The sequence below is a fragment of the Loa loa genome (genome assembly GCF_000183805.2).
Source record: "Loa loa unplaced genomic scaffold supercont3.33, whole genome shotgun sequence".
NCBI lineage: Eukaryota > Metazoa > Nematoda > Chromadorea > Rhabditida > Onchocercidae > Loa > Loa loa.
The window spans coordinates 255,457-267,472 of NW_018108213.1; the positions used below are offsets into that span (position 1 = coordinate 255,457).

General features: G+C 34.4%; 2 protein-coding genes across 2 annotated transcripts in view; one reads left to right on the plus strand and one right to left on the minus strand.

Moving 5' to 3' along the window:
• Nucleotides 1–2,605, minus strand: part of LOAG_16995 (fem-3 mRNA-binding factor 2) — a gene marked incomplete at both ends in the record, with an annotated part of 3,965 nt that extends 1,360 nt beyond the window's left edge. Inside the window, 7 exons of the mRNA XM_020449652.1 lie at nucleotides 299–427; nucleotides 550–765; nucleotides 895–1,018; nucleotides 1,613–1,729; nucleotides 2,109–2,200; nucleotides 2,310–2,395; nucleotides 2,497–2,605. Of these exons, the coding sequence (XP_020306792.1) occupies nucleotides 299–427; nucleotides 550–765; nucleotides 895–1,018; nucleotides 1,613–1,729; nucleotides 2,109–2,200; nucleotides 2,310–2,395; nucleotides 2,497–2,605 (873 nt within the window). The remainder of the gene's footprint in view (nucleotides 1–298; nucleotides 428–549; nucleotides 766–894; nucleotides 1,019–1,612; nucleotides 1,730–2,108; nucleotides 2,201–2,309; nucleotides 2,396–2,496) is intronic.
• A 3,691-nt stretch (nucleotides 2,606–6,296) lies between these two features.
• On the plus strand, nucleotides 6,297–8,632 carry LOAG_03059 (hypothetical protein; the record flags this gene model as incomplete). Its single annotated transcript, XM_003138596.1, has 6 exons — nucleotides 6,297–6,493; nucleotides 6,611–6,716; nucleotides 7,111–7,428; nucleotides 7,509–7,623; nucleotides 7,840–7,964; nucleotides 8,366–8,632. 6 exons carry the CDS (start codon nucleotides 6,297–6,299, stop codon nucleotides 8,630–8,632), a joined length of 1,128 nt encoding a protein of 375 aa, XP_003138644.1.
• Nucleotides 8,633–12,016: the final 3,384 nt, after the last annotated feature.

Consider the following 12,016-nt stretch of genomic DNA (forward strand, 5'->3'; position numbering starts at 1 on the left):
TATATTATATATATATATATATATATATATATATATATATATATATATATATATATATATATATGTATATATAAAGTCAGAAGTTGGATCGTAAAAAACCGTATTGGTCAAAATGACCGACGAATATTCCAATTACTAAACAATTAAGGGATACTGTCATTCATGTATACAGTTAGCAACTGAAACTTTGGCCCACTAGCGGAAGAATGCTGGTTACTACAGTAAAGATAAAAGGCCTTAAAAATGTTAAGTTTATGAGGTAACTGGTCCCTTGGATACCAAAGTTTTAAAAATTTACTTCAATTGATAGTTGAATAACTCGGCATCCATATCTGTCCTTCACAACTTCACTTAAAACATCCGCTGATACGACATACTTGTTAACAATGTTACTGTATCCATAGAAAGGAACGCAAGAAAAAATCTTCTGAAAAATTATGCTTTGTAAAACTGGACCACTGTCCGTTAGCGGGGAAATGATGACCATTAATACAAGTCATGTTATATAAACTAACGTTATGAATCCTTTTATTCAGTATTATCTAAAACCTGAATGACATGGTTTCCGTTCTGATCCAATGACAGATCCTTCTCGCTCCCATCCAGTTTGGCTACAAGTGATAAACAATTCGCGACATCGAAACACTCGAAAGCTTTCTGCACTACTCGACATGAGTAGCGACCACGACTGAATATTACCATATTTGTTTCAAGAAGTGAACAGACAGTCTCCTGCTCATCATTTCGCGCCCCTTCGATCAATTTCTACAATATAAATCAGCAAATGCAAATAAGCTTAAGGGATTTAGCAAAGAGCCTAAGAACTCCGTCCCTTTTTGATTAAATTCAGCAACTTGGAAACAAATGTAATTCAATTACAGGAAGCAAGCTTACCTGGAGAAAAAAATTAGCAAAGATGTCATCACAAAGTTTGACAAAGACGTCCATTTTCAGAAAATGATCGGCAAGTTTCTGCCGAATGGGTATATCTCCACCAACAAAAACTTTTTGTAATAAGCTAAAAGAGTTAACGATCAGGACTCTGTTAGATGGTTTTGTACTTGGAGGAAACCAAAACGAGCAAAACAACATTCACCTCCAAACAAATCAGTTTAAAAACAAGGAATAGTTGCAGCGGCGATAGACATTGTTGCTACTAGATGATAAAGCTCTAGTCCTGCTGCAGATTCAGCAGTCTTTAAAAATTAGGAGTGGTGTTTGTAGTGTCTTGACCTCTTTCCTTCATAGTGCCCGAATAACAAAATCATATAGCATGCTAGTTTTTTTACTTTTTTTTTCCATTTTTTTTACGTTTTTCTATTCTATGCACTGATTTCCAAAACGGACCAAACGATTCCTCTCCATACTGCAGAATCAAAAGGTGAGAGACAACCATGATTTTATCCTTTTATCCTGTTAGAGTGACGTCATCTAAGATCATATGATATAAGCAGATGACGATACGGTTTCTACAGTTATCTTTTAAGAAACACTCCAAGTTTGAATATTATTCGAAATAAGTTCTACATGTTAAACCATATCAGTGTGATGAAATAAAATTCAAATAAAATGCAAAAAATTTTCAAGAATTTTAAGAGAGTAGAATTAAAACCGTGAGCCACGTTTGTCGGTCGCATAAATATCAACTCTCCCAGTTTCAATCAAATGTTCGGTAAACGCTCTTGTCACAAATGTATCATCAGACGACGGAAACGGTAGCAAACTAATGCTGAAATCGCATACCTTTGCTCTCCTATTTCAAAATCTGTTTTCCCTTTGTGCAGTTTCTGCTAATGAAAATAATGAAAATAACACTCTAAATGCTCATTTTTTCACTTCCATTTGGATAATAAATTTATGAACATATATCTTCAAACTCTTTAGTTTGAACATGTATTTTCAAATCTTTAATATCTTTTCTAGTGGATCTCTGGTAATGCCAAGTCAACTGAATCAGCTTTCCTGAACGTTTACAGTGTTACCGGGTCTTTATAGGCTTGCCTTCGTTGGGTCGTGGTTTTGTAACTGCCGACTAAAAGCTTTGTAGAAAAACCGTCATAGACGGATAGATTGTACATTTATATAGAAAATTCCGTAAAATAACATACTCATTATGGACATCGGGATCACGCAAAGTTGTTAATGGAGGAGACGAATTGGAAACTGGAACGATATAAGGAGGTACTGCGCGATACAATACCTTAAACTATTCAAACTTGGCATGAGGAAAAACTTTGATCTTTAAGTTCAGTAATGATTTTTATGTAAGTACAAGCTAAGGTGAGATGAGTAACAGTATCTCCGGTTACCGGACTTGACGAAATTTGTCGTGGCGCATTTGACTCAACCAATGAAGTACGGATTTGACTTAATTGCAATTCAGGACTGAGATGAACTGAAAAATCAACTGTCTGAAAAACGGATCCACTCACTATGATCTGAACTTTTACAACTCAAATCTAAATCTAGACAAGTATGAAGTGTAAACAGTCCTACCTGTATATCCATAACGATGGAAATTCACTGACTCGATGGGCCACGCTGGTGCACGAAGAAACTGTGCAACTGTTGCTGCTTGATTAATTATGTTTATTGCTTGCAACATTTCTGTACGTGAGCTGAGTGCTGAAATTCGTTGTACTTTAGGCAATCAATTTTCAAATAGCTCTTTGGTATTTCATTTTAATTTCTTCTCTGTGTCACGTTTGTCCACTACACAGATTTTTAACTGGACTAAAGCAAGAAAGATCAAAGGACATAGGTAATGTAGCAATTTTGACTTATTAAAAAGAAGGAGGTGAGAGCGAAAGTCGTAAGGAATAATTCCCTATCTCCAATTTCCTTTTCGACTAGTTCATTTTTTCAAATCTAAGCTTGAAAGGAAAAGTGAAAAAATCCATTTCTCAACTGGAAAAAACAAATAGGGAGAGAAAGAAAGGGAGAGGGAAAAAAAAAACAATCTGGAAATGGGTTACACGTGGAACATACACTGAAGTACCCTGCAGCAAACAGGAAAAGAAACGAAACGGAATAGACGTAAAGAAGTGTAAGCTTGGTTTGTAAGACGGAGAAGGGATGGAAGCTGGCAGAGTGCTCTGTAATCCTCCCACAACCCAAGCCCACGTCTTTTGTCAGAGATCCCCGGTCTGCATCAGTACCTCTCCGCCATTATCGTTCCCATGAAACTGCATGTCTTCCTTTTATTCCAGTCTATTTAAAAATTGCACGTAGACACTTCCGAAAATTTTCGCGCCGTGCTTTACAGCTTCCGTGACCAGGTTGTACTGATTTGAAAAACAATCCGGTACCAAGAACATGGGTAATATGGGGGTGCTGTATTTGGGGGTACTATAGATCATTTAAAGCCTCGAAGAGATATCATGAATTTACTTCAGATTTTCAAGTAAGCATCAGATTCCGATTCTTCACTGGTTAAATGAACTGGTTTTGATGAGTACTAATACTAGCCCGTTAACTGCATTTCACTGTATGGTCGGATCGTATTGCTGGGGAGAGATTTCAAAACCACTCTTTTAATTTGAAATCTGTCGCAAGCGGTATTTTAGTCACTTTCACTGCAAAGACTTTCTTGGTCTTTTTCAACTCTTATCTTTCTTCTTGCTAATACTAAAGAGGGTCGCGTATAGCTGCAGTCACTTTGGTCACTTCTAGCTATTCTGTCTTCAGGTGAGTGTTGAATGTACCTGAAACATCGTTTCAGCGGATGCAAATCGCAATGACACCATTGTTGTAAACGTAGAAATACGTTCATATATATGTATATATACATATTTTTTTTTGTGTGCATATATGTATGTATGTACATACATTTATATATATGTGTATATAGGTATGTATGTATGTGTGTATGTGTGCATGATGTACGTATATATGTATACGTATATATGTATGTATGTATGTATGTACGTACTTATGTATGTATGTATGTACGCATGTATGAATGCATGTATGTGTGTATGTACAAATCTATGTATATTGCTCTATATGTGTCTTTGTCGACGACTACATTTCTAAGTCTGTCACTATGATCGTTTAATGGTTCTCTTCCACCGGTTATTTCAAATTTTCATCAAAAACTTCCACCTGCGCTACTGTCTTTACCAGTTGTGTATCGACAATGGCTACCTTAAACTTTGTGGGAGAACACTGATGATTTTGTCCTCCTTTCGGCTGGATTGTCAACTACTAATCTCTTTTGCTGCTTTCCTTTTGTATTACTCTTTCGGGTCAGTGTTTCACATGGTTTTATAATTTAATGGTTGAAATTTGGTTTTTAAATCGTTTCTCTGACAGTACTCGCCCTTAACACTTTAAATTTTGTTAATGATATCGCAAACGATCTATTCGTTTGGTTTGAAATATCTCTGCTAATGGAAAACTATCAGTCCGATTTAGATAGATATTTAAACTCCCTTTATATTAATCCTTAAATGACATTAAAGACTTCGGGAAAACATTTTTCAGTAAATTTTCATTCTTAGTTACTATTACCAAGATACGAGCATACTTATTTAGTGAGGAAAGATATTTTTTATTCGAATAATAAAGCCAAGAAAACTATATGAACTACTCGTCTCGTTAGCAGCTTTATTTCCGAAAATTATTAAATAATATCGCGAAGTATAAAGACTGTTCTAGGGTATTAACAAGCTTTTGGGTAATGATGTCATTGCTTGCTTACATGAAACCCATCCGTGGCTTCACAACATTAAAAAACGTCACTTAGTGCTTTTCTGTTTGACATTACAGTTTTACAGTAACAGTTTTTTTTTTTGATATTTAAGGCAAATGAGCATTACGTCTGCCTTTTATTCGCTGTCTTCATTATTGGTCATCATTATTATTGGTAGTTCATTATTGGTAGTTATTAAATTAATCTAAGGTTGAGCTTTACCAAACAAGGGAAACAATTTTAAAAAATATAAATTACACTTAATTTACTGGATTTATTTCGCGAAGGGATTTTTCTGTTGAGAGCAACGCCATTTTTACAAAATGCATTAAAGTGGCTTTTGCTGGACGTGTCAGTTCACTGATGCCTTAAGTAAGTGTTTGAATCCAATGACCAGTGCATGCATTTCGAAATTTTCTCTGCTTGCATTTTTGATAAATGTGTTTCATAATACTTGAAATTGATTTCAGTGTGGGATCGCTTTGAAAAGCCATTGAATTTGTGATCCCCGCGGGAGAAATGTGATTTTTGCTTGTAATAAAGACTGGCTTACTACATCATGCACCTTTTCTTTAATTTTTTTTTGACCTATGACCTACTTAGTCTTCTGACATTCCAACCAATTCACATTTCACTAGACGGAGAGTTTGATATATCAGAACTTCTACTTGTTTGTGGGGAACAAGCTATCTATACACATAATTATCTACGGAGATTATTGTGTGCCAGCTCTTATTGTTTTTGTTCGATATCTCCTGTAACTTATAACTCTTAGGTTTAACTTATAACTCTTAGAAACCTAAGAGTGCCTCTCAAAGCCTCTCAAAAGCAAAAAGTTTGTTATTGATTCCTCTCACAGAAATATGTACTGATTACTATTTATAGGTGACACGTTAAATGATAAAATTATTTGTGACCGTTTTTCTACAAGCATTTCAGACATAACTAATAAATTTCCGAATTCTTAGCTTTTCTAAAGTGGAATGGAAATTTCCTGGGTAAACAAACAACTTCTGATCAGTATTTCCGCTCAATGTTTGATATGTGACTCTCGCACATCCACCAATTCTCCCCTCAGTGGACAGCACTTTAAAATGTGAGTAGGTATTATCGAACCGTTTGTATTGTGGTATCGAAATTTACCCAGAAATATGATTGTTACCAGTTTAACTAGAAGCACAATGCTGCGATTGAAGCACTTCGCGAATATGGGGACCTTACTAATAGCTGTTGAATATGAAAAGTGAAGGTATAGAGGAAAATTGTTCAGTCTCTCTCTCTCTCTCTCTTTCTCTCTCTCTCTTAATCATCATGAGGATTTGAAAACGTACGTTACAAGGTTGAAAAAGCCAAACAGCTAAGATTATCACAGTTTAAATGTTCATTGGATAAAGTTCTGCAAAATTTCTTTCATGTTCTTAATGAAAATTCTATTTCCACTTACAAGAACGTTATAATGAAAACATGTTATATAGCAGAATAATGAATATTTTGCCTTTTTATTTTTCATTTCCAGAAACTTTTAATTTTGTGTGTCAAATTATATCTACAGCAATTTTTCCTAAAATTTAATTGCAGTTCAATGACGATATACTAATGCCAGATGTTGTCAAAGTGGACGCGACGAGGTGCGCAATTGTTTGCGGCATATCTCTTGATGCATCTTATTGTGACTGTAGTGGATAACAGGCGTGTCACTGATCACACAAAAAACCCAAGTAAAAAAATTTCTGATGGACCACTAATCGTTAAAGATCTTCCCGAAAATGTGAATGAAGAAGACGAGGACAGTGCTGTTACGTATGTTTCTTTTGCTTCATTATCGCTTCCATTTTTTAACGTTTGGGAATTCAAGGCTATAATGTGTCCGTTTAGATTAACTGCTGATCTTCCCTGTTTCTTCTTAAGTTTTTCTAGATCAGCTAATTCGTTCAGTTCGAAAGCATATCAGGAAGATTTTGTACCTCATCTAGTTGAACCAGTGATACAAAAAGTGCCAGTAATTACCAACAGATTTTTCGAGGTATATGTGAGATATATGCTTCAGATCATCTACTAACATTTTACAGCTTTGTTATTTTTGAATTGATGGTAAATTAGTGAAAGATTAGAGAATCCATTCATTAAGTTCCGCAAAGGCGTCAAAACATTTATATGATTAGAATCATTTTTTTATCGTTGATATGGTTCTAGCTATGTATAAAACCAAAATATTTTGAAATTTATAATTTCTTGAATTATTCGAACAATACTTCTGCAGAAAGAAATATTACAATGCTAGTTTGCAGTGTGTAGAAGGACACTTTAACGCTTTTGCCTTTTGCCTATTATTAGTAATTTTTCAAGCCTGCTGTTAATTTCACTGCGGTAACTTGTGAATGATCTGGAAGTCAATGACAATTTTTCACGAATTACAGAATTTCAAACGTGAAGCGAGGGTAGTACATTCGAATTCAGACGATTTTCTATTGTTTACTTTAATTAATGGAGCCTATCTGAACTTGACTTTAAACTGGTTATGTAACGTGGCACCATTCCGGACATCAATCCATCGTAAGACGTTAATTGTCAGCCTGGATCCAGAAGCTTGTGAGGTGATCCAGAAGACTTGGAAAGAAGTGAAGTGTATGTATATTAAAGTACATGATAATTACAACAGTCCACTTAGCTGGGGACGGCAAAACTATATCAATCTGCTCAGTCTTCGCTCACAGCTTTTGCTAATTCTTGCACAGGTTTGATTTGCCCAGTTATTTGTTCATTCATGTGCATACTCATTAGTTGTAATTCTACTTTTTGAATTAGTATATTACAGCTCGAGCTACCATATATTTTATTTGAAACCGATGCGGTTTGGCTACGTGATCCCATGGAATTTTTTCAAAACCAAACACTTATTGATGATGCTGATATTATTGTACCGACGAAAGGTTCATACATTTTATGAAACTGAGAACACAAAAATCAATAAATGAACCTCAATATGTTCTTGTTGATCGATTTTTTCCATCTGTAAGTATTAATTTACATAGCAACAAGCACATGATGGAATATAAATATGAATTAAAGTATGGAAATGTAATAGGTATTCGAGTCAAAATGCAGCACTTTTGTCTAATTACAGTGATGTGAGTACCTAGTTATAGGTTATCCAGATCACAGCTTGACGTATGCATTCGATCCAATGATCGTCTATCCCTCAAATGCGTCTCTTGTATTCATGCGCGAATTAACTTCGCAACTTTCAAAGAATCCAAAACTGTATGACCAGGTGAGATTTTTTATTCCAATGAGATACATTGTGGTGAACTGCAAAATGAATTAAATCTGAGCTGTTACGAAAAATGTTAACCGCAATAATTTTGTTAGATAAACCTTTGGTTTATTCCTCAAATCAGGTTTTATTAAGGTGGTGCAGCACATTTGTGAAAGCAAGGTGTGCATTTGGAATAGCACAGTTGATATGGCATTGAATTTTAATTTTTGTTTGTTTTTTTTTGTTGGGTCATTACTTTTTGTTAATGCGCTATCAGATAGGAAATGCTGACAATAGTGCACTAGCAGATAGAAAAAAGAAAATGCTCTCAGATTTGAATATCACGATGAGAAGAAAATCGATAGAGTCCAAAACTATCCTTAGAGTGACACAATGCATAAACTTATAAATGATAGGATGTTCTGGACCAGCTGTGCCGTCAACAGTATTTTGGATTGGTGTGTCGTCAATTTGAATGGACTGAAGTAGCTGATGGAAAATGGTTCAAAATGTCGGAGTCGGAACGAGCTCATTTAAGACCTTATATTATTAACAACAACTACTACATTGGAGTCGACAATAAAATTAGTCGTCAGGCACTAAATGACCTGTGGTTCTTGTCGGTTAAGGGCAACTGTAACCTTTCGAAGGTTCGAAGTTTGCTACATAAATACGAATCGTAAACGTAAAATTTGTTCTACCGATACTTGAAATTGAAATCGATCAAGAGGTATTTTGGCCCTACTTAACATCCTTGAAAGAACTCTTATTTCTTAGAAATTCAGCTTACAGTTGATCTCTTTTTGGATGTGGTTTACTTGTATGAAATTTAATGAATGAAAAACTCCTATGACCAAATTTTAAAAACTAGATATCTGGAAACTCTTGTATTCGTTTGTATGGAAGGCGCATTGCTAATAATCACAGTGCTTTCTTTTATTTCTGTTTTACTTCACGGGGTTTACTGCTGTCAGTTTTTCCGAGCTACCAAAGTTTCTTGTTCAAAATATCTGTCTGGTTAAATAAATACGCTGTTTGTTGTTTGTGGTAGCTTCTCGGTTATACATTAGTCTTCCCAAAAAATCTTATTGCTGAAGGAATGTGAATTAAACCTATTTTGTTAATTAAAGCGGGTAAACAAATGGTCTTCCCGAAATTCGTTACTTCGTTGAAGCAGAGGTATTCGAATTACCAGTGTGATAGAAAGACATCGCGTCAAAGTTGTGGCATATTGGTACCACTAAATTTTTCGCAATAGATGATCTTAACTGAAGAACTATTAACTTATTTTGGAAGTTTTCCGAATGATCTGTAGAACTATTAACTTATTTTGGAAGTTTTCCGAATGATCTGTACTAAGCAGTTTTGAAACAAACGGAAAGGGAGCTCGAAAAGCATCCCAGTCGGTGTTTTAAGCATATTTCATCTGTACTCAACCATTTTCTGTTTTCCGCATTGCATAGAAATGTTTCATCGTAACGAAAAACGCTAAACATTAAATTTTATCTTCAAACGGTAACACTTCACAGACTCTACTTTGAGTAATTAAGTCAGCTAGAATTGTCACCTGGTGCTTGCAATGTTCACCAGTGGAAAAATCGTTTCCTCCTCGAGATTAAGCCTCACGCCCAGTGGTGCATCATTTGTAATGCATTTGTCGTGAAAGTTGACTTTTGTTGAAGTTCTCGCTTTGTTATTGGTTGGTAACTATTTGCGTGAAAGATTCGTTAATTTAGGGATGTTTGTTCTTCATTCAGGTAATAAAATAGACAAATGGTACCGGCGAATAATGCAGGTGTTTGCAGATTCTTGTAAAAATATTCGAGGAAAATTCAGAGAACAACCGAATCGGAGCGCATACTTGATAAAAAATTTAGATCGAAAATTATACTTAGTGACCAACTTTCTCTTTACATAGTGGAAATGGTTTACAACACTGAGTGCACATATGCTTGGTAATCAGACCAAGGAATCTTTTACAGTCTATCCTATAAACTTTTATATTATGTTATGGATTTGCTTTATATATTATGGATTTGCTTCAGTTGTTACAAGATATGTTTATAATACGAAAATACTTCGACTATTTTGATATGTTATTTTGGTTATTACTGAACTTTAGGGGGAAAATTAGGAGATATAACAAGGGGTGTTTATTTCTTTAATTTATGTTATTTGGGAGGTATTATTGCCCCTTTTGTCCAGTGAAATCTGGTACCTGTCTAGTACCTGTATAACTACCATGGGAGTAGCTATAATTTCTGTTTGATTTAAGATTTTATATATGGTGGAAAAAAATTGGTTGAATTAAATCAGTTTTCTTCTTGATAGCAATTAGTATAATTAGCGCTGTAAAAATACAGCAACAGTGATCAGTAGTGATCATTTGCAATCGCAGATTCTATAATTATTGTATTAATTCTGTAAGTTTACTGAATTCATTTTCAGTTGGTCTGCTAATACCTTCTCTTGCTGATTTATTTCCTTCCAGAAATTCTGTCTCTTATCAATGGAAACTGGATTGATTCTTTCCTGCTTTTAAGCACGTATCCCCAGTTCTGCATTGATTTTTTCTATTTCGAATCTGCTCATTATCCCTCTCTGAATTTCCAGATTTGCATGGAATAATTAGCTTTTCTTCGACTCTTTTAGCTATTATATCATCTTTTTTTAATAACAATTTTGTGGCTAACGTTAGATTACTGGTTGGCAACTATTCTACCAATAATAATAGGTTATTTCAGTTTTGGCAACTCTTATGATATACTATGTTGTGTTGTTGTTTAAAATCTCTTTATGGACTGTCGAAAATACTGAGATTTTACATTTTCTGGATCGCCTTTTTCCTCAAGACTTATTTTGATTATATTTAACTGATCTCGAGTAGCTTTCCGATTATGAATTTTTGTTTAATTTTCGAGAATTCAGTATAATATCACTATTCATTGGATATGAATTAATAAATTCATAATTTGTTACCGTAATTGTTTCATTTTCTTTGTTAAAACAAGTTGGAATTCACCTATAACGAATTCCAAAATTTTTCACGTATTTGAGTATTGTTTACTTCCTTCTCCATATTACCCAAAATGTATCGCTTTAAGCAAATACTTCATAGGTCTTTCTTTAGTATTTAGTTTACGAGGAATAAATTCATCCTGTCCTCGTTACTATTTGATATGATTAAAGATGCATTAAGAGAGATAAAACTAATTGGGCGTATTATTACGTAATCATCAAAGCTTACGTTAATGTCAAGTTTAACTATACTATTTCCACTCTTGAAGTTATTAATTCCCTTCCCCCTAATAATTTTCTGCCGATAGCTCTTTTCATCGCCTTTTTTGTCAGTTCAATTAATCTTTCACAAACCATTCCATGGGGCCTTTAGTATTATATTCTTCCATAGCATTCTTCTTTTTGTTTAGAAGTTAGATTCTGTTCCATAATGGTTTTGAAGACTAATCGAAATTAGCATTATCACTGAAAATTAACTCAGGGTAATCGCGCTGAGCAATAGATCTTAGATGTGTAAAAAGCCTTCAACCGATAAGTTTTCTGCCAATTCCAGAAACTCATAATGAAACATGTGCATAGAGGTACTCATAATTATACCATTGTCAGTTTTGAAAGCAAGAGAACCCAATCCAACTTGTGCGAAGGTTCTAGGGTTCAAGTTTCTGGAAGATTAAGCATGACCGGCATGGTATAGGTCTTCATGTTTTTGTTGTATGAGTAGCTTAGTTATTGGATTGTCCTGAGAGGTATAGATTGTCTGTTTACCGCCATCATCCAATTCTGAATTTTTTAATCGACTTCTTAATCTCTATAATTTTTCATTTTCATTGTAGCAGAGACTCAATTTGTTTGTTTCTTCTATTATTCTTTCTGATTACTCTTGCTTAACTAGCACACAATCGGCAAATTCATAATCTTTATTATTGAGCCAATTTTTCCCAGCTATAGTAGTTGTAACCATAATAATTTTCCTATAGCTGTTAGTTTTATGAACTTGAGAATCATTCTTAGAATCATTCTTAGTAACCCTGAATGTTTATTAAAATGAA